Here is a 20397-nt window from a genome sequence, read left to right as displayed (position 1 = left end):
ATTTCTAAGTTTGTTTAATTACAAGTTACAATTGATGTATCTATAATAAATAGAGAGCAGCTTTAAAAATACTACGCAATAAACTTTTCAAATAGAAGACAATTAGAATCGATGTAAACTTTGCCATTAATGTGTTAACAAATTAATGTTAATTAGAGAGCCACTGCAATGTTAAAGGTAACACTTTTTAAATCATTTAATCTGAACCTTTTTCATAATTAGAATGGTATTCGTTTAAAAATTTTATTAGTCAATGAAAAGCTTTTTAAGATGGAAACTTTTTTTCCCGAAAACAAAAACAAATTTCGTTTAGATTTTTTTCCTCTTTACACATATATATAAATATATTTTCTTCCTCTTGACATAAATGTTTTTGAGAAAAACGGCTCAAACTACTTACAGCTGTTTCTTTAAATGTAAATGGTTGATCTTCTGAAAAGTTTTTCTTTTATTTCTGTTTTTGAAAATTTGGGTTAAGCACTAAAAATACTGTTCAATAAAATATTTTAATATTTAAGCGGATGAAATAAAAAACTTATTTTTAATTTCTTGAAATCTTATAAAAACTTGATATTTTACTTCGAGGAAATCCTCCAATGCTTTTATGTCGTAAAAGGATTTGTCCAGAATGTTTTGCGGCATTGTAGAAACCAGTCATACGCGAAAACATGTGTTCTGGGGTCAATTCTGGATACTTTTTTAACAGGTTTTGTAAAATTTTCTCTGTTCTTTGTCCTGGATGTTTTAAAAGGCTCCCCAAAAAATCCTAAAAAAATTTTATATTTTATTATTTGACAATTGACGGACATATTTATTGATACATCTAATAGTATATGTATACTTATCGTATGGGGGGAATGTATAATTTAAAACCTGTCAAGAAAGTAATATAAATATTAATATTTAAGCATGTTTTCCCTTCCATCTCTATATGCAGCACAGGTATACCCACAAAGGATGAGACTGTAAAGACGATCTAAAACTAAAATTGAGGACTACATGGTTCTCTTAAGTCTTCTGCCATAAAAATAGTTTTAAATCCCTTGTTAAAGAAAAAGAAAAAAACAAGACAAGTTGCAATGAATCATATATATATATATATATATATGAAACAATTAAAATTTTGTACAGTCGTCTTTGAAGTCTAATTATTTGTGTTAACCCAGTGTAGTGTGTAGTTAGAGTAGGGCTGTGCGCTATAAAAGGAAAACTATCCTGTCCACGACCATATTGTTCGGGAAAAAATCTAAAGCACGCTGTTAGAACTGTTCTCTGAGAAACTCAGGGAGTAAGGAATAGAAGGGAGATAAAACTGACGCGGTTCGCACTACCATATGATTATACATGCTTTGCAGACGGGTACTCCATTTGTATATGAAATATTCAGAGTAGGTTATTGTATAAGCGTTGATTGTACATAAGACAAATATTTCTTATTCAAATGAAGTACCCGTCTGCAAAGCATGTATAATCATTTGGTAGGGCGAACCGCGTCAGTTATATCTCCCTTCTATTCCTTACTCCCTGGAGAAACTGGACAGAAATTAATGGTGAACGGGCGGTTTTTGGATGAAAATACACGTATTTTACTCCTTAACAATCGTCACATGTTTGAGGGAACATATAGGTTAGAAAAGCAAATCTTTAAGTTTTTGCAAGAAAGCATTCCGGCGAAAAATATTGTTTCCTACCGTAGCATGTGGGTTGCAAGGAAGAGAAAAAGGTTGAGTTAGATGGGAATTATCTTCATACATTCTTAGAGACAAGGTTCCATCACTATCCTGTACACATTGCTGAGGGTTAAGCAGTACATCAAGGGGGGACCTTTACAGTACAGCTATAGGTTACATCAAGGGGGGAACCTTTACAGTACAGCTATAAGTTACATCAAGGGGGGGATCTTCACAATACAGCTATAGGTTACATCAAGGGGGGGGACCTTTACAGTACAGCTATAGGTTACATCAAGGGGGGGGAACCTTTACAGTACAGCTATAGGTTACATCAAGGGCGGTTAACCTTTACAGTACAGCTTATAGGTTAACAATATACAAAGTGGAAAAAAGTATATCTAGTAAAATAATATATTACTTTTCTTGGACATTATAATATATATTAAATATGATTTTTAAGATTATATTTCGCAGAAAATATATTTTCAATTTTTACCTGGTCTTTGCATTTTTCCTCTAAAACTTGCAACAAACCTAAATTAATAGATTAAATAAAAAAATCCTAGCATACTTTCATCAAGATCTAAATGTTTGTGAAAATTTAGTTTGATCAAATTTTGGACTTTTTGAAGCGGAAAACAATTTGAAGAAAAACTTTGTGTTTTTAAAACTTATTTTAACAAAATAAAGCAAAAGAATGATATTCGTATTTTTTTTAAAGGGTTGACATAATTTCAATTCCAAGTGAAACACACACGAAACTTTTATAATAGTGTACCATGTGCGATTCACTACACCGCGTGAGATTGTTCTCAATTGCTTCTGCTGTATAAAACCGCAATTGATCTGATATGATCAAATATTAGACAGAAAGTCTTCTAATCCACCACCAATTTATATTTAATATAGTGTAAACAATAAATATGTAACTTTCCTTATCCTTTCTTTTCCTTATATTTATATTTTTATATTTTTTTAGAACAGGGGGGAAATATTCTCACAACCTCTACTTTTAGAGGTTTTTAAACATTTTCTCCTAAAACATTTAGTTGTGTATGTTTTTTTTATATTTCAAAGATAAATAATTTTTACTTTTAGGTTATATCGGAATCATACATACTTTAAATTTAAGTATTTTGAAATGACGGCTACACTCCCTTTATATTTAGAAATGACGGCTACAATCCCTTTATATTTAGAAATGACGGCTACAATCCCTTTATATTTAGAAAAAAAACGGCTACAATCCATTTATATTTAGAAATGACGACTACAATCCCTTTATATTTAGAAATGACGGCTACAAACACTTTATATTTAGAAAAACGGCTACAATCTTTTTATATTTAGAAATGACGGCTACAATCCCTTTATATTTATAAATGACGGCTACAATCTGTTTAAATCTAGAAATGACGGCTACAATCCCTTTATATTTAGAAAAAACGGCTACAATCCCTTTATATTTAGAAATGACGGCTATAATCCCTTTATATTTAGAAATGACGGCTACAATCCCTTTATATTTAGAAATGACGGCTACAATCCTTTTATATTTAGAAAAAACGGCTACACTCCCTTTATATTTAGAAATGACGGCTACAATCCCTTTAGATTTAGAAATGACGGCTACAATCTCTTTATATTTAGAAAAAAACGGCTACAATCCCTTTATATTTAGAAATGACGGCTACAATCTCTTTATATTTAGAAAAAAAACGGCTACAATCCCTTTATATTTAGAAATTACGGCTACAATCCCTTTATATTTTTAAATGACGGCTACTATCCCTTTATATTTTGAAATGACGGCTTCAATCCCTTTATATTTAGAAATGAAGGCTACAATTCCTTTATACTGTTTAAAGAAATGCAGCCGTTATACTAATGTGTGTGTATTGCATAGTGCACAGACTAAGTAGCAATCAAGCCTTCACTCCCCTCCAGACTATCAGGAATTTGTCCTCTCTTTTCATAACTTTGCATAATCTTTTTCTTTTTAAGAAGCACGGCGAAACATGACAGTAGCAAAACGGCTTAAGACATTTAAGTCAGTCTTTGAATTTAGTTAAATTACCTTAATATGTATGATTCTTAAAACAATAACCACAAAAATTCTCTTAGTCCTGGCATTGCCAAAGTGTGATCTGCCTTTTTAGTGCTGTCAATATTAACTGAGATTTCGAGAATTTCGTTCAGATTTAAATTTTGTTAAAATAAAACCTAAAATGTCGAAATCTCCAGTGGTATTGAAAGGACAAAAAAAAGGCAGACATTTTTGAAAAAGATTAGGAGTATTTTGTAAATTATTAAGCCTAGAATTTACTTCTAACAACTGACTGTAGCAAAGACGACATTCAAGACATTCAAAAGTGAACTTTTGTCACACCCAAAACTCTAATTTGTTTGACTTTTTAAACCACATAAATTTTGTGATTTAAAGATATTTACCCCGTCAGGTTGCAAAGATGAATTTAAAATATTGAGCCGAGTTGAGTTTGATGGGAATGTATAAATTATATCGGTATTTTCTAGTAACGTATTTGAAATGTTTTCAATAATTTGATATTATGGACAAAATATTTTTTATAATTTTACAATTTTACCTTCAGGGGAAAGGAAAAGGAATGGAATATTGTCCAGATTATCAAAGCTTGCTTCGGATTTAGTTTCCTAAAATAAAATTTTAGAAATGACAATATTGAAATATGAGGAATAAAACTTTTAATAAAGAAATATTATCCTTTTATTTCAGTAAAAGGTTAGAAGGAACTACAGGAAAAAAGAAAAAAAAATCCACGTTTTTCTTTCTGTTGAGTTGTAATTCATTGGGAATAAATAAACATCTATTTTTTATGAGATGTCGTCTTCACCTTAGAGAGAAGAAAATGGAAGGTGAAAGGTCCAAGGCCCAGAAGCTCCGCCATTTTCTGCTGAGTCACGATATCTTTCGCCGCCATTTTTTTCATCAGGTTTGTGGGCAAGTAGTTCTCAAGCTTAAAATTTATTAACGTAACATTAATTTTTATAGACGCAAAAATAATTGGAGACGTACTCCCTTCCCCCATCCACGCCCACCCCGGGAACAAAGCGGCTGGTTTTAAGGGTGCACGATTTAAAAGTATTTCTTTTTATTTGGTGAGAAAACTATTAGAACTCTTTCGTGGAAGATGCATTTAAAATTACAAACGTGGTTAGGCCATTTAAATTCATATCCATTATACTAACCCCCCCTCCTCCTCTCAGGGCACCAACATTAAATAGTCATATACTAATAAACTTGACACCATTTCAAATCCCTTTCTATTCGTTCCACTAGAGAGATTTTGTAATTGAATTCGACAAAATTGTAAAATAAAAAATAACATTTTTAAGGGGCCCAGGAGAAATGTGATAAATCTGAATACTTTGTTTAGGAATTAATCGAGAGATGCATTTTAAAATTCAAACGTTGTTATGACATTTAAATTCGTTATATAACTTCAGGGAGGGAAGGAAGGCCAACCACACAATTTCTCGTCCGAGCCACATGCTCCTCATTTTCTCGTTCGAGCCACCTCGTTCTTTCAAAATTATTTTTTTTAAAGTGTCTAATCCTTCCAGATAAAACTATTTTTTAATATCAAGCCATGTTAGAGCATGAATTAAATATCAAATTTTTAAAAATCGAAAAAAAAGTTTAAATAAATTAAAGATTTCAAGTTTAATGTCTTTAAAAATATTCACCTTTTTTACGCTCATTTTCAGATATTCCTGGTGTAGAATGCCGCAAATAATTCCAAGTTATTAGAACTTCAATCTTTTTTGTTAACTACAGTAAAAACCATAGAATTTTTCTGGGTGGTTCCATGGGGAAAATTATAGACAGAGGTATGTCGAATATTTTGCTATTTATTTCATATCACGAAGGTTAGCCATTACGGAGGCAGAAGAGATTAAGTTTTACCTTAGTAAAGTTTGACATCATTCTCATGGGTTTGAAGATTCCAACATGATATAATCATTGCAGTACTTTAGTCCATCCATATTTTATGCCCCAACGTGGCCAGATTTTTAAAAAATAGATTTGTCTTTAAGAATTACAAACTTTTTAACACAAAATAATCGAAGGACGAGGATTCCGAGGAGACTCGGACGAGAAATTGTTGTGGCTGGGCTTCCTCCCCTCCTTCAGGGCACAAAGATTAAGTATACATATAAGTATTGACTACCACTTCATACTTTCAATTCGTTGCAAAAATCATTTTGTAATTTAATTCGACAAAATTATAAAATAGAAATGAAAAATTGTATACTGTAGTCTCAATGACAGCAGAGTTAGACCTGAGTCTTATTTTCCGATTTTTTAATCGCAGGCTCAGATTTTATCTAGTTGAATGCACAGAACGTGTTAGAAAAAATCCACGAAATTTACCACCTGAATAAAACATTTAAATGCATCGGATTTGAAGATTTTGTGTTACAGGTGTAATTGGGGATAAAAGAGAGAAAATAGTTCTCACAAAATGGAATAAAATACCGATAAATCTCACATTGTGAAGTATACAAATATCTTCCTAAGAACTACCTTTAAAGTTATTCTATTTGATAAATCTGAGAAGGTGACAAACTTTAATCCTGTTTTATTCGCTAGCTCATAGACATCTAAACATTTTAAAATCCGAAATACAGTGATAACCAGAAAACAATGGAATAGAAAAACGACATTATGGCAATACTTAAGTGTACTTTATACTGTTACAAAGCAAATAGTTTTATTAACCACCTAGGTTATACCTAATTCAATGAAATGGGTCTATTTACACTGCACAAATGCTTGTCTAAAAGTCGTTTTCCGATTTCAGAGTTTCATGACTGTCATTGTAATATGTTAAAAGAAAATGGCCAATTAAATAATTTACCAAAATGATAATGTTCGCGAAAAGTAAAAATAAAATCGATTTTAATAAGTTTATTGATATTCTTTGAATTTTTTGCGTACTGAACTTCTACCACTGTTTTAAAAGATTTTAACTAATTTAACTTTTATTTCTTTAATGTAAGATGAGCGGAGACGAAAAATCAAACTTTAATAAGTTAAAGGAAATTTTTTTTTCATAGTCTAAACATACATATATACATTGTATGCTAAAAATTTTCTAATTTGCAACTTAAAATTTAATTTCGAAATGAGTGCATATCACTTCTGTCATGTTCATTTGGTGCGTTTTTTGCGCATATTTACTTTCAATGTCAAAATTTGGCACAGTGTGTCGCACAATTGTAATCTGAACATTTGCTTTTGTTTTTGACCCTAACAGAAGATCAATATTGACAAAAAATAGTTTGATTGTTTAAAAATTAACCAGATTACTTTAAAAAAGAATATAAATAAATTTTAATAATAATAATAATAATAATAATAATAATAATAATAATAACAATAATAATAATAATAATAATAATGATAATATAACCAACCTCCAACTCTGAATGAGTTGTCCAATGGTTTAAGAAAAAACTGAGCAATATCCGAATCCGTATATGAGTTTGAACCAGAGGAATGTCTGAAAAAACATTTATTTTAAAATGAAAATTAAAATTGGTTCCAAAACTCGGTTTAGTTCTTAAAACATGTTTTGTTCAGAAAATCTTGTTAAAAAATATCTGTCTTGTTTACTGAACACTTTATCTCTTTACTAACATATTTTGAAGTTCATATTCACTTTTAGAGGTTCACATACACTTTTGTGGTGGTTAACTTGAATTATTAGTGGTTCCAAAAAACTTGTTGTGGTTCATATAAACTATTTGTGGTGCATAAAAACTTGTTGTGGATCATATAAACTATTTGTGGTGCATAAAAACTTGTTGTGGTTCATATAAACTATTTGTGGTGCATAAAAACTTGTTGTGGTTCATATAAACTATTTGTGGTGCATAAAAACTTGTGGTTCATATAAACTATTTGTGGTTCATAAAAACTTGTTGTTGTTCATATAAACTAGCTGTGGTTCATATAAACTATTTGTGGTTCATATAAACTATTTGTGGTTCATAAAAACTTGTTGTTGTTCATATAAACTATATTTGAGGTTCTATAAAAACTTGTTTTGGTTCATAACACTTTTAGCGGTTAAAATTTTTTGAAGTTCATATGAACTCTTATGGTGAACATAAACTTTTTGTGCTTTATATCAACTGTTTCAAGTCGTAGACATTTTTTTTGTCGTCGTTTCAATTACTCACATTTCAGAAAAAACTTTGCCTTTTACATAAAATCCCTGCAGTGCAGCTTTTTTATTTTTCTGTTTTGAAAAAAACATATTTCTTGTCTCAGCAAACTAATGTATTATGGAAGTATATTTCAAATATCCAAGTATATCTTAAACTAATGTTCTATGGAAGTATATTTCAAATATCCAAGTATATCTCTAACTAATGTATTATGGAAGTATATTTCAAATATCCAAGTATATCTTAAACTAATGTATTATGGAAGTATATTTCAAATATCCAAGTATATCTTAAACTAATGTATTATGGAAGTATATTTCAAATATCCAAGTATATCTTAAACTAATGTATTATGGAAGTATATTTCAAATATCCAAGTATATCCTAAAGTATCTTTTATTTATATACCTGTCCTGACTGTTATGGAGATTAACTGCTGTTTAGAATTTATAGGTTTGCTTGTATGTAAAAGAATAGAACTAACAAATTCTTTTCCCATTGTATTGTGTCAAATAAACTTTCCCAATGTTATTATATCAGTTAAATATATCCGTTGGCATTGTGTCATATAAACATTCCCAATGGTTTTATGTCAGATAAACATTCCCAATGGTATTATGGTCAGATAAACATTCCCAATGGTTTTATGTCAGATAAACTTTCCCAATGGTATTATGTCAGATAAACTTTCCCAAAGATATTATGTCAGATAAACTGTCCCAACTGTAATATGTCAGATAAACTTTTCCAATGATATTATGTCAGATAAACTTTTCCAATGGCATTGTGGGAAAAAAAAAACAAAAAAAGATATAAAAAAATGCAATTATGAGAAATGAGTTTTTCAATTGGCACTAATCTCAATCTCAATCTCAATTTTGTTTTCATTGGTATTATGTCAGATCACTCTTTTTATGGTATTATCACATATACAATTTCCCGATGGTATTATGTCAGATAAACTATTCCAATGGCGTTTTCAAATAAATATTCCCAATTGTTATTATATGTCTGATTAATATTTCTAATGAAATTGTCTCAAAAAACTTTTCCTATGAGACTATATCGAAAAAATCTTGCATGGTTTCATTTTAGATACGAAACATGACAGTAGATGAATAGTTTAAAATATCTTCTTCCATTATATATTAAGTTGTTTGATAATAAAGAGAATGATAAAGTATATTGTATGCCAATTATATTATTGTAAAATTGATTTCAAAGTAAAATATTTTTGAGAAAAAGATGTTTTTAACGAAATGACATGCAAAACGTCTTTAATATCTAATTTAATGTATGGAAGAAGACATTCAAAACTATTCGAAACTGTCATGTTTCGTGGGACACCCTGTACTTTCCCGGATATTAATGTAAGATAAAATTAATCTTAAGATTAATGAAAAGTGAAGATCAAGCATTTATCTCAATATCCACAATTCTTAAGTTTTCATCTCAGGTTGGCATCTCTCATCCAGTTGATGAAAAGTATATTGTTTTGTCAATAGTACAGTGATATCCAGGAACCTTTTGAATAGGAAGTTGAATATTAGACTAAAGTTTTGACTTTAAATAGTCCAATGAACATGAGGCACATTGTGCACTATTAAACAGATCCATTTATCTAAATAAGTGATTCAAGGGATTTAAAAAACAACATCAAATGCACTACAGTGTTTCTTTAATGTCGTCTTCCTATTCTATAGTTTTCTTGTTATTACTGTGTCACTCTAGTATGCCGGGTCCATTAGCGCCTGATCCAGTCAGGGTTCAGGCATGTGTTTGGTGTTTATACTGAACCAATAGAAATTGCATGGCGGTAACATCTATCTTTCTATCTAGCTCATTATCCAATTAGAGATAAATCCTATCGGCGCTAAACAGTAAATGGAAATATTTACTTCTACTGAAACTATAGTGACGTGTACCTGCTACTATAGATGTGACCTGTAGGATTAATAGCCTTGTATCTATGAAACCAGTTCTGTGGAGGAACCACCTTCAACACTTCTTTTACCGCGGCTATTTTCCCAGCACTGTAAAAAAATTGATATGATAATCAGATTGGTATTTTTACTAGCTTTATAAATTTCCTGGTTTACTGGAATAGCATGGAAGATAATCGTCCAGCTTTACCACAAACTCAAATTGTATAATCCCTATATCTATTCAACCTGATGGTGCAAATTTTGATTATTCAAGCTCATAGACTATTTGATCTAATATAATACAATTAGGTCTATCACATAAATTTCAAAAATAAGAGTTTGTTGCAAAACTTCTTCAAATTAGTGTTGGAGTAAATTAATGAATTACTGAATTTTACATCATCTCATTAACATAGCCAGGTTACTCTGTACTCATTAATCCTACCGTTTACCCGCACTTGGTCGATTTCTTAGGGAAACTATTTTGAAATAATATTCGGTCCGTACTCAACTTAGATTGTCAATACAAATCGGTCCAGGTGTTCCTAAGTTATGATCGGACAAACTAACAAACAGACAAACAGAGATTACAGTTTTATATATATACTAGCTTGGGAACCAAGCGTTATTCCCGCTGTTTACTCGCGCTTTGTCGTAAATTTCGATTTTAGCTATTGTTCCCAATAAAAGTAGACCCACTCAACTAATAATCTAAAAACCAAACTAAGAACCTCCCCGTGGCTCTTCCGAGTTCCCCAATTAAAATTTGAGAAAAATCGGTCCAGGGGTTTAATTCGAGTTATGATCGGACAAACAAACATACACCCACCCAATCAGAGTTTACAACTAAATATATAAAGATAGATTCCTCACCTCGTTTTTTCATTTTTTGTTAATATTTGAACCATATTCTGTACGTGGATCAGACCACCCCTACCAACTCTAGATATTTAGATTTAATATTTAATATTTTTTAATAATAAATAATACACACCCTCCGTTGATTGATAAACTTATTCCACCATTTGGTTTCAGAATTCCCGCCATCTTGGATAAAACAGATGTTGGATCTACCACGTGGTCTAGAACATGGCGGCACTCGATAAAGTCGAACAACCCTAGAAAGAAAAAATACTTTACTAGATATAAAAGTTTTAATTGGGTAATTTTTATAAACAATGTTTGTTTTATTACTGAACTATTATTATAAATTTGGGAGTGGCAGAATTTGCAGAATTATCTCTGAACCACTGTTGGACTGGATAACCCAAAACATAAAACAATTTTCACAGTAAAAACCAAAAATGTTTTTAGTTCCATTTAATGCATTAGATTTACAAAGTGAAGATTTTTTTTATGATTTTTAAAACGAAAATAATAAAAATAACAAAAATGAATTGTACTTTTTCTTCGAAAGTTTAGAATTGAAATTCCTTTGATATTTTTCTTGTTTGTTTACAATTCTTGTTCGTGTTTATATTTTGCCTTTTTTTGTCTTTAGTTTTGTTTATGTTTTGAGGATTTGTTCAGAGTTTGGTGAATTTCGCTTCTCTACAGGATTAGGTAGAGCACCCCCCGGCTACAGGGTGTCCCAATAAACATGAAAATCAAATCCAGTATTCGTAAATTTGTTGAAAGGAATAGTAAGCAAAGAAGATACCATTAACCCCCCCCCCCACATTTAGTTGGACACCCCTGTACCTGTTTGAGCAATGTCTGATAAAGACTCTACGCTGCCATGAATCCACTGAATATTTTTTAATCCACGAATTTGGGCTCTCTTCTATAGGCATTGCAATTTTTGAATCTTTTCCATAGGTTTAGGGTTTTCTTTGTCAAATTTATTTTTAATTTGCATGGAATTACATTTGAAGTTTTTTTCAAAGAATGTTTTCGTTTTAACCAAAACAAGGTTAAAAATATTCCTGTTGAAAACAACTTAATTTTCGTACTTTTAGATTGTTGAACTAAATCCCTCCAAAGATACGAAAATTGAAAAATGAAGAAAAATTGGAATAGCAAAAAAATAAGTATATCAAAGAATAAAAACTGAAGGTTCCTTGGCAATTTCCATAGATTTTTTGCTCACCTCCAAGATTACAATCTAAATAAATAAATTATATAATCTATAAGATTAAAGAATGGAAAGGTATTGAGTCCTTGTCACAAACTATGATTTTCTAATCTCTATATCTTTTTAACCCAATGTCGTAGACCTTAAATATTTCAAATTATTAATACTTATAGATAAAATAATCTAAGTTTGAAATATCAAAGGTTTGCAGCATCAGGTTGCAAAGATATTGGCATCAGAAGATTTGATTTTGTGGCAAAAACTTTGCGTGCCCGTCTCCTAGTTTTTGATTTCTAATTGTTTTGGTAAGTTGGTTATTACTAAGAGAATGTTTCTTCTAACACAGTGGTCACCCCCTAGTTCCCAGTTGGGAATACTGAATGTATACGCTCCACTGATAATCCATCACCTCCTAATAGAATCTATAGAATACAGTCTCACCAAATATCTCAGGCCTGGATATTAAGTTTTCAGAAGAGAAAAAGTTAAAGGTTTTATATTAAACATTTTGCTTTAATGTTGGTCCTACCCACGATTGATCAACACTTTTAGAATAATATATTTTAGTCTTTTTAGGACCATTCTAATTTTGTAATAACCATCAAATCAATAAAAAATTACTAAAATTAAGATAAAATTCAACCCGAAAACAGAATTTTTATATACGAACAGATGAAAACATAATAGGAAAAAAGATGATTTAATTATAAGATTTACTGTTTGAAGACAATAATTATTCCTTGATCCGAAAACGAAGATATCAGAATTTTTAGAAATTTTGATTTCTTTGTTTCTTGAATTCTTGTTCTTAATAAAATGAAATACTATTTACACGGGTTCCATATCTCTATCATAGATGATGTCATATTAAGTTTAACTTTTCCTTGACATGAAGATTGAAGATGTTTCTCCTCATGGTGATTTTGAATTTATTCCTTAAGAAATTTGTTCTTGACTGAAGGTGCCCTTATAGCAAGGTTATATTGCAAGGAAAGTTAATTGCAGTTGCGTATATTCTGCGTACATATTTAAACCAGTTCTCTCTTTTCGTTTAGCATCCGAGGAGGTTAAAAGCATTGAATTTTGATAATATTGATAATTTACATAATAGTTTCCAATGACCAGAATATTTCATTGATTTTTATGTGAAAGATGGATCCCATGTCAGGCTTCGACATCCGTCTTGTGTTTACTTTACCGCCCAGAGACAGCACACTACGTAGTACAAAAGATGCGTACACCTCCTAAAAAGCTTTCCTTGCATCATAACCTTGCCTTAAAGGGACTGTATACGTAATTTCAAGCGGCCCAGGAAAGATAACAAAGCCCGATTTTCAATGGTACCAGCTTGAAAGCTTATTAAAGTCAGAAAAAACGATAGTATCTTCTACATTTTTTTTAAATTAAGATATAAAAAATACCATTGTAAATCAGGCATTGCCACTTTGCATAGAGGGTCACTTAAACTACTATTTAAGTGACCCTCTATGCAAAGATGGCAATGCCTGATTTACAACGGTACCCTTAAAGTTTTTTCTGATAAAATTTAAATTGTATATCAATGTTTTGTTTCTTTAAACTGTTTCATATCATAGGATGTTCCTAATATTTCAAAATTAAAAATCAAAAATTATTTTCTTCTGTTGACTTAAATATTTTTCACAGTGTAATAAGAACACATATTTAAGCCAAATACAAAAAACAATACAATGACTGATTTTTTTGTCACTGAAAATACAAAATCCAAAATATTATGAAGTCCATAGAAATTTAATTTTTTGGAAATTTTTCAATTCATTCATTCATTGTTTGTTAACCAGTCATATTCAGTCATTCAGTAAAAATTCATTTGTTTTCAGAATCATTCTATCATTTTCTTTCTATTTACAATTGTCTTTTTAAATTTTGTGAAAAAAGTGTTTCTTAATCAAAACCTGATAGTTGTTTTCAAGTTTATTCTAACGAACGATTAAGAAATCATTCGTGAACTGTCTGACCTATCGATAAAATGCAAACTATTAACAATTTTAAACCCTTAACTTTTAAGTGTTAAATAGTCATTCCTGGAATTGGAAAAAGTTGGCTGAACTTCCTACCACTGGTTCAACTATATCTCTCAACATATGCTCAGGGACTTAAACCTTAACCTCAAATTCAAAGTTCATTAAAAAATATGTGGTTCTCGCAATTTATTAATTCTGGTGCTCAAACTCTTCCTGGTCAGGGTGGTCCGGGAGGAGGTCAAAGTGGGGTTGAAGGAAGCAACACCTTCCCAATTATAAAAATAGTTTTACCTGTGCATTTGTTTGAGTCAGCTGTTCTGCCAGGTAGAGACCAGTAGAACCGGTTCCTGCTCCGACAACCAGCACACGAAACTCAGAACTAAAGTTTCCACGCCCCTTAAAAATTAAAGTTATGAATTATTTAGAGTTTGGCAAAAAAACCTTGTCAACAAACACATTTTCAAAACAGCAGCAAATTCCAAACTGAATTTTTGCAACGAACTTTGACTTTTTAATCCCTTTACTTCAGACCTATGATCATATATTTTTTAAGCTGTAATTTAACTGTCTGATCAAGTGATGTAAGTTTGACAAATCAAAGGTTTACCCAATCAGACCGGTTGCAAAGATATAGATTTTAGAAAGTATAAATTTTCTGGAAAAAAACTCAATTCCTTGAAATCCTAAAACAAATAATGAACACTGTGCAGGCCTTGCATATACCTTGCATAAACCTTGCATATACCTTGCATATACCTTGCATATACCTTGCATATACCTTGCATATACCTTGCATATACCTTGCATATACCTTGAAAAGATAATGGTTGATGACATCAAGGGATAGATGAGCAAATTCTTCAAGAGGCTCACGGTTGTTATACTTCAGCTCCTGAAAAACATATTAACATTAAAAAATTTAATAAAGTTTTTATCATGCAAAGAAAAAGTATTTTTCTTATTTGTTTAGATACAATTGTCAATAAAAACACAGTTTCATGAGAAAATATTTTGGCAATTGCGTAATTTCGTGCAAAAAACCTTAAAACTATAATATTTTTAACCCATCATACTTTTCAAAGATGTTTTCGATTAATTTTAGAATATCTAGATAATCTTTTTAATTGAAATCTAACCAACTATAACTATATACATATATATAAATATACATTTATCTACTTTGCTATGTCTGGGTGCTTGTTTGTCTGTAGAATAAACCTCAACCAGCTGAATCGAGTCCAAATCACAGGAGTCAGGGATGATTAAAGATGAAATTGTTGCCCAAGACAGCTCTTCTCAGATCTAATGAGGATAACAATGAGGATAGAAATGAAGATAGCAATGAAGATAAAAATGATGATAACAATGATGATACCAATGAGGATAATGAGGATAGCAATGAAGATAACAATGATGATAACAATGAGGATGGCAATGAAGATAACAATGATGATAACAATGATGATAACAATGAGGATAGCAATGAAGATAACAATGATGATAACAATGATGATAACAATGAGGATAGCAATGAGGATAGCAATGAAGATAACAATGATGATAACAATGATTATAACAAGGAAAATAACAATGATGATAAGAATGATGATAAGAATGATGATTGCAATAATTATAACATTGTAGAGACTCTAGGAGCAGCTCGAACTGTGAGTAAGGCTAACATAGATGAGACTCTGAGAATAGCTCTGGGAGTAGCTCAATCTGTAAGCTAACATAGCTGAGACTCTAGGAGAAGCTCCGGTAATGCACAGCTAAAATAGCAGTAACTCTAGAAGCAGCTCCGGAATGTTGTGGAGACTCAGAAAACAGATAGAGTAGCAGCTCAGATTGCATTGTAAGAGCTACTGAACTGTAATGAGATATCGAGTTGGAAAAGCTGCCTAGATAGATACTGAACTGGAGCAGCTAAACAAGAGAGTAATAGAGGAAGCTGCTCGGACAGATCCTAAACTGTAGCAGCTGAATATCTAAAGGAACTTATTAAACATGAATAAACGTTACAGATGTATTTAATAAATAAACTATGAAACTGATCAATCCCAATTCATTTATACTCTGTGAGATATGTACAAAGAGGTTTTTAAAGGGATCGGTACTAAAAATAGAGTACGGCGATCTAGAGTGAAATATTTGCTTAAGCCCGGAACCATGGGTTCGAAACTCTCTAGGATTTACATCTGGCTTGTAATTGAACACAAGCATTATTACAATATCTTATTGATAAAAAGCTTTAGTTTTTTGGGACACACTGTATTTACAATTCAATTCAACCCTTGGGTAATTCTTTATTCCAATAAAACCATCGATTACATTCCCGCTTTCTCATGCTTAAATATAGATAACATAGCGTACTCATGTAACACAGAGTTGGCAGTGACATATTATATTAACAAAGCAGAGAGTTCTGAGGAAAACAGAGTTTTAACTAAGATGATCATATTAAAAAAAAGAGCTCCGAAGAAAACAGTTGTTCTACTGACATGATCATATTTTTAAATGTATGAGATTTCCTAAGATGTTTCACTGACATGATCATGTTTTTTTTAAGACCAGAGAGTTCTAAGGAAAACAGAGGAAAACCCAGTTTCAACCGAAATGCATAAATGTAGTCACGCAGAGAGCTAGTATTTAATGAAATCTCTCATAATGACAATATCATGTTTCATCCATATATGGATACATGGTTGTGCTCTGTTACAATGTATACTCTTTTTCTATAAATATCCAAGGTATATCTATCAATCATACACTCAATAACATGTCTGGAATGTGTTGGTAGAGGTTGTATTTTTAATAATTTGACCCTGAAAAAATATTTTGTCAATACATTTATTATCAATAATGTATATATATATTAAGCAATATTCTTGAGCTAAAAACTATAAACCATAATCAATATCTTACTAAAAAAGTGTAGTATAGAAAATAGTAAGAAAGTGTAATAAATGGATTGGTCATGAAACCTTTAAACGCCAGTCATAAATAAAGCAATAGTTTAATTATTCAATAATTACACTGAAAAGTAGGACTTTTTAAAGAACTAGAATCCCACATCGTTAATCGAATATCTGAAAGGAACTGTAAGCTTAATTTCAAGTAACCCACCATGCAAAAATGACATTGCCGGATTTCCATACAACGGTACCTTTTAAAGCTTTGCCTGAACAGGTATTAATAAGAAATACTGTTTTCTAAACAAAATTGATTTGTATATGTATGAAAACAAAAGGCTGAGAATAAATAATTTTAAACCTCAATATTATCAATCAGATAATGGTTTCAAGGGTACCATTTAAATCGAGTATTGATATTTTTTGCATGGAGGGTTACTTGAAATTACACTTGCAAAGTTGCAATCCTTTAAACCGTTACATTCCCAATATAAAATAACACCCGTCAGTCTTTTCATGTTTTCTTTCAGGTTTAAGATTTAATCGACCTTACTAAAGACGTTTACACCATGAAGTTGCAAAGATATATGGATTAGAAAATGTAAGCTTGTGGCAAAGACTCATTTTCTTTGCCAACTAATAATATTATCTTACTATAGGCCACTAGGGCTCTTTATGCACCTTATTCTATTTGACAATTTTTGCTTTAACTATTACTCTAAAGGTAGCCATTTTTAATAGTTCTCAAATTTTATGCGTTATTGTTTACTGGAATGTTAACGGTTAATGGAATAGTTAACGAAATGCTAACGTTCCACGGAATGCTAACAGTTAGCAGAATGTTAACAATTAACAGAAAGTTAATGGTTAACAGAATGTTAAATGTTAACAAAATATTAACTCTTAAAAGAATTTTAACTGTTAACAGAATGTTAACAGTTAACAGAATATTAACAATTAATGGTTAATGTTAACGGTTAATTGAATGTTTAAATTTAATGGAATTGTAACGATTAATGGAATGATAACGGTTAACGAAATGCTAACCGTTAATAGAATGTTAATGGTCAACAAAATATTAACGGTCAATGAAATGTTAGTGGTTAACGAAATGCTGACGGTTATCGAAATTTTACCGGTAAACAGAATGTTAACGGCTAACAGAGTGCAAGATTTCAAGCGTGACATAAGATAAGGTCCTGCAGGTAATACCCGGCCATGTAGTGTGGCACACTGCTCAATATTCTTTTCCCATAATGTAAATAAATAAATAAAAGAAGTGTATATAAACCTGCTGAGTACTGGTCAGAAATATTTTGTAAAATAAGCTTTTAGATGAAGTATTTATAGAAAATGAAAATATATATTAAGCCACGAATATCGTCTTCATTTCAAAAAATAAAAGATATATATTTTAACTTCAATACCCCTATTAAAAACTATCAAATGTTTTTGCGTGAAATGGAGCAAATTCATTTCAAATATTTCCAAATTTAAAATTGTAGACTGAAAATTTCCATCATGCCGATGCCACAATAAAGGAAATTGAAACGTTTGATCTTTTTCAAAATTGTAAATCTAGCTTGAAAACATCTGCTTGGAAGCCCAGCTTTGCCAGGACTTTTTCCTTATACAGGTCAACCCACTCAACTTGGAATGTTTAAACCAGGCTGAGTACTGAGTTAACAAATCAAAATTTGAGGCAAATTTGTTTGAAGTATTCATGAGTTATGATCGGATATCCAAATTAACAACCAGAGATTACGGTTTTATATTTTATATTTTATATTTTATATTTTATAATTTATATTTATATTCTATATTCTATATTTTTAAGATTTTTTTACTTTTAGAGAAAGAAGTACATAAGTAACGGTATTCCAAACTCGGTTTTACTCGACGTGCTCCGTACATAAGTTACGGTTTTCCAAACTCGGTTTTAAACTCGACATGCTCAATCCTTTAAGTTACGGTTTTCCCAAACTCGGTTTACTCGACATGCTCCATCCTATAGTTACCATCTCTGAAAATGGTTTAATATGATGCGGTCTAGGTGTAAATGTACATCATTCCATCAAAATGCCAGACCAAGGAACATTTATAAAATTATTTTTCATTTGTAAGACGTCTCTCTTTAACATGCAGACATTTATCTTAGAACTTGTGTCATTTGTTTCTCCCAGCCATAGATTTATAACAATACAGATAGTACACTAGATGTCGTGTTTTCAAGATTTATGTGGTTTTTTTTTACTATAATCCTGAGGCAACCGCCCAAAGGAGTTACGCGCATGCCGCGTAGAATTACAAGACATTTCTGCCTCAGTGTTATTGTGAATGAAAAATCCCCAAATCTATCTATTTTGTTATTAATATATCTACCGGCAATATCAGGAGATTTTATTTATTTTGGAAAAAGGAAAAGTGTATAAATGCATGTTAATGAAAATTTGAACTTTCTTTCCTAAAAAAAAGAGATTTCCAGTGGGTTTAATTGGTTTGATGGTTTACAATTTTTTGAAGGCAGAGATTAATTAGGAATTAAATTTTTGTCACAATCGCTGATTTTCTAGACACTATTTTGTTAAATCTAATGTTGTGGTTTGCAATATTTCAAACTATGAATTCTTTAAGCTCGAATAAGCTAAGTTTGAAATAATAAAGGTTTACACGAACTGATTGCAAAGATATAGGGAATAGAAAAATTGAGTTTGTGGCAAATATTTAATTTCTGTATGTATCAAGTGTACAATATACGAACCAGACAGTTTTAGACTCAATGTTGTCTTTGTACTTTCTTTAAGAAAAAAAGCCCCAAAAGATTTCATAATTAGTAAATGTTGCAATCTTAGTCGCCATTTTGGTTTTATTGTAATCAATCTCAACACAGAGTTAAAACATATTTATTCAGATTGCTTAATAATTATACTACCACAGTCCACACTTATCGAAAATCCAATCGAATTCCCGCAAAGTTACCTCTTCCAAATTTTCGTCAGAGAATGTTGGAAACGGGAATTCATCGTAAAACACTCCCATTTCATTACTCCAAAACTGTTAAATTGTTTTTGAATATTATTTAAAAGTCTTTTTATATATATTGTAACTATTTGGTTTAAAAATTGCGTATTTGAAAATACAATTTCCTTTTCGCCAGAAGATACTCTGCAGTTTTCTTGTTCTTTACTGCAAAAACCATCAGGATCATTTAGTTTAGAAATTTCTCCCGCATTTTCTCCCGCGCCATTTTTAATTTCTTTTTCGTGAATTTTCTGAGTTTGAACTAAAACATTGAGTAAACTGATCACAATTAAATTCTTCATGGTTCCATAGAATAAGGGTTAAACTGAGTAACTGAAGTGAAACAAAATTATCTACGTGTCTTTAAGTACCTGAGAGATATATACCTGTGTCTGTGTGTGCATATTTATGCTTCAATGGCCATCAGCAAGATTGAAACTTGCAAAATCAAATTTGCAAATTTCTTTGTTTTATCTTTTGTGCTTTGTTAATGCTCTGATTACCCTTTTATTTCTATTTCTTTAATTTAAATGTTCCTCCATCTCTCCTTCCGTAACAAACCTTAAACATTTT

At 30.9% G+C, this 20397-nt stretch overlaps 1 protein-coding gene across 1 annotated transcript; it reads right to left on the bottom strand.

Annotated features, from left to right (window-relative positions):
* Nucleotides 1-319: 319 nt before the first annotated feature.
* Nucleotides 320-20138, bottom strand: LOC111698138 (uncharacterized). Its single transcript, XM_023468391.1, has 15 exons — nucleotides 19783-20138; nucleotides 14703-14783; nucleotides 14183-14287; nucleotides 11874-11918; nucleotides 11516-11597; nucleotides 10809-10932; nucleotides 10688-10756; nucleotides 9815-9922; nucleotides 7134-7219; nucleotides 6241-6317; nucleotides 4547-4669; nucleotides 4280-4346; nucleotides 2170-2207; nucleotides 1692-1781; nucleotides 320-766 (listed from the first exon to the last, which is right to left on the bottom strand). The coding sequence occupies exons 1-15, from the start codon at nucleotides 19840-19842 to the stop codon at nucleotides 542-544; spliced, it is 1380 nt and encodes a 459-aa protein (XP_023324159.1). The 5' UTR covers nucleotides 19843-20138; the 3' UTR covers nucleotides 320-541.
* Between the last annotated feature and the right edge of the window lie 259 nt (nucleotides 20139-20397).

Source organism: Eurytemora carolleeae, unplaced genomic scaffold, assembly GCF_000591075.1.
Source record: "Eurytemora carolleeae unplaced genomic scaffold, Eaff_2.0 scaffold235, whole genome shotgun sequence".
NCBI classification, from domain to species: domain Eukaryota; kingdom Metazoa; phylum Arthropoda; class Copepoda; order Calanoida; family Temoridae; genus Eurytemora; species Eurytemora carolleeae.
This window is presented reverse-complemented; position numbering and strand designations above follow the sequence as displayed.

Coding starts and splice junctions, on each gene's coding strand:
- LOC111698138 (XM_023468391.1), bottom strand. CDS start 19,842: ATGGGAGTGTTTTACGATGAATTCCCGTTTCCAACATTCTCTGACGAA. Junction 11,919..14,182: donor TGACTCAAACAAATGCACAG/GTAAAACTATTT, acceptor TTATTTATTTAG/ATTGTAATCTTGGAGGTGAG. Junction 7,220..9,814: donor GGTCACATCTATAGTAGCAG/GTACACGTCACT, acceptor ATGTTTTTTCAG/ACATTCCTCTGGTTCAAACT.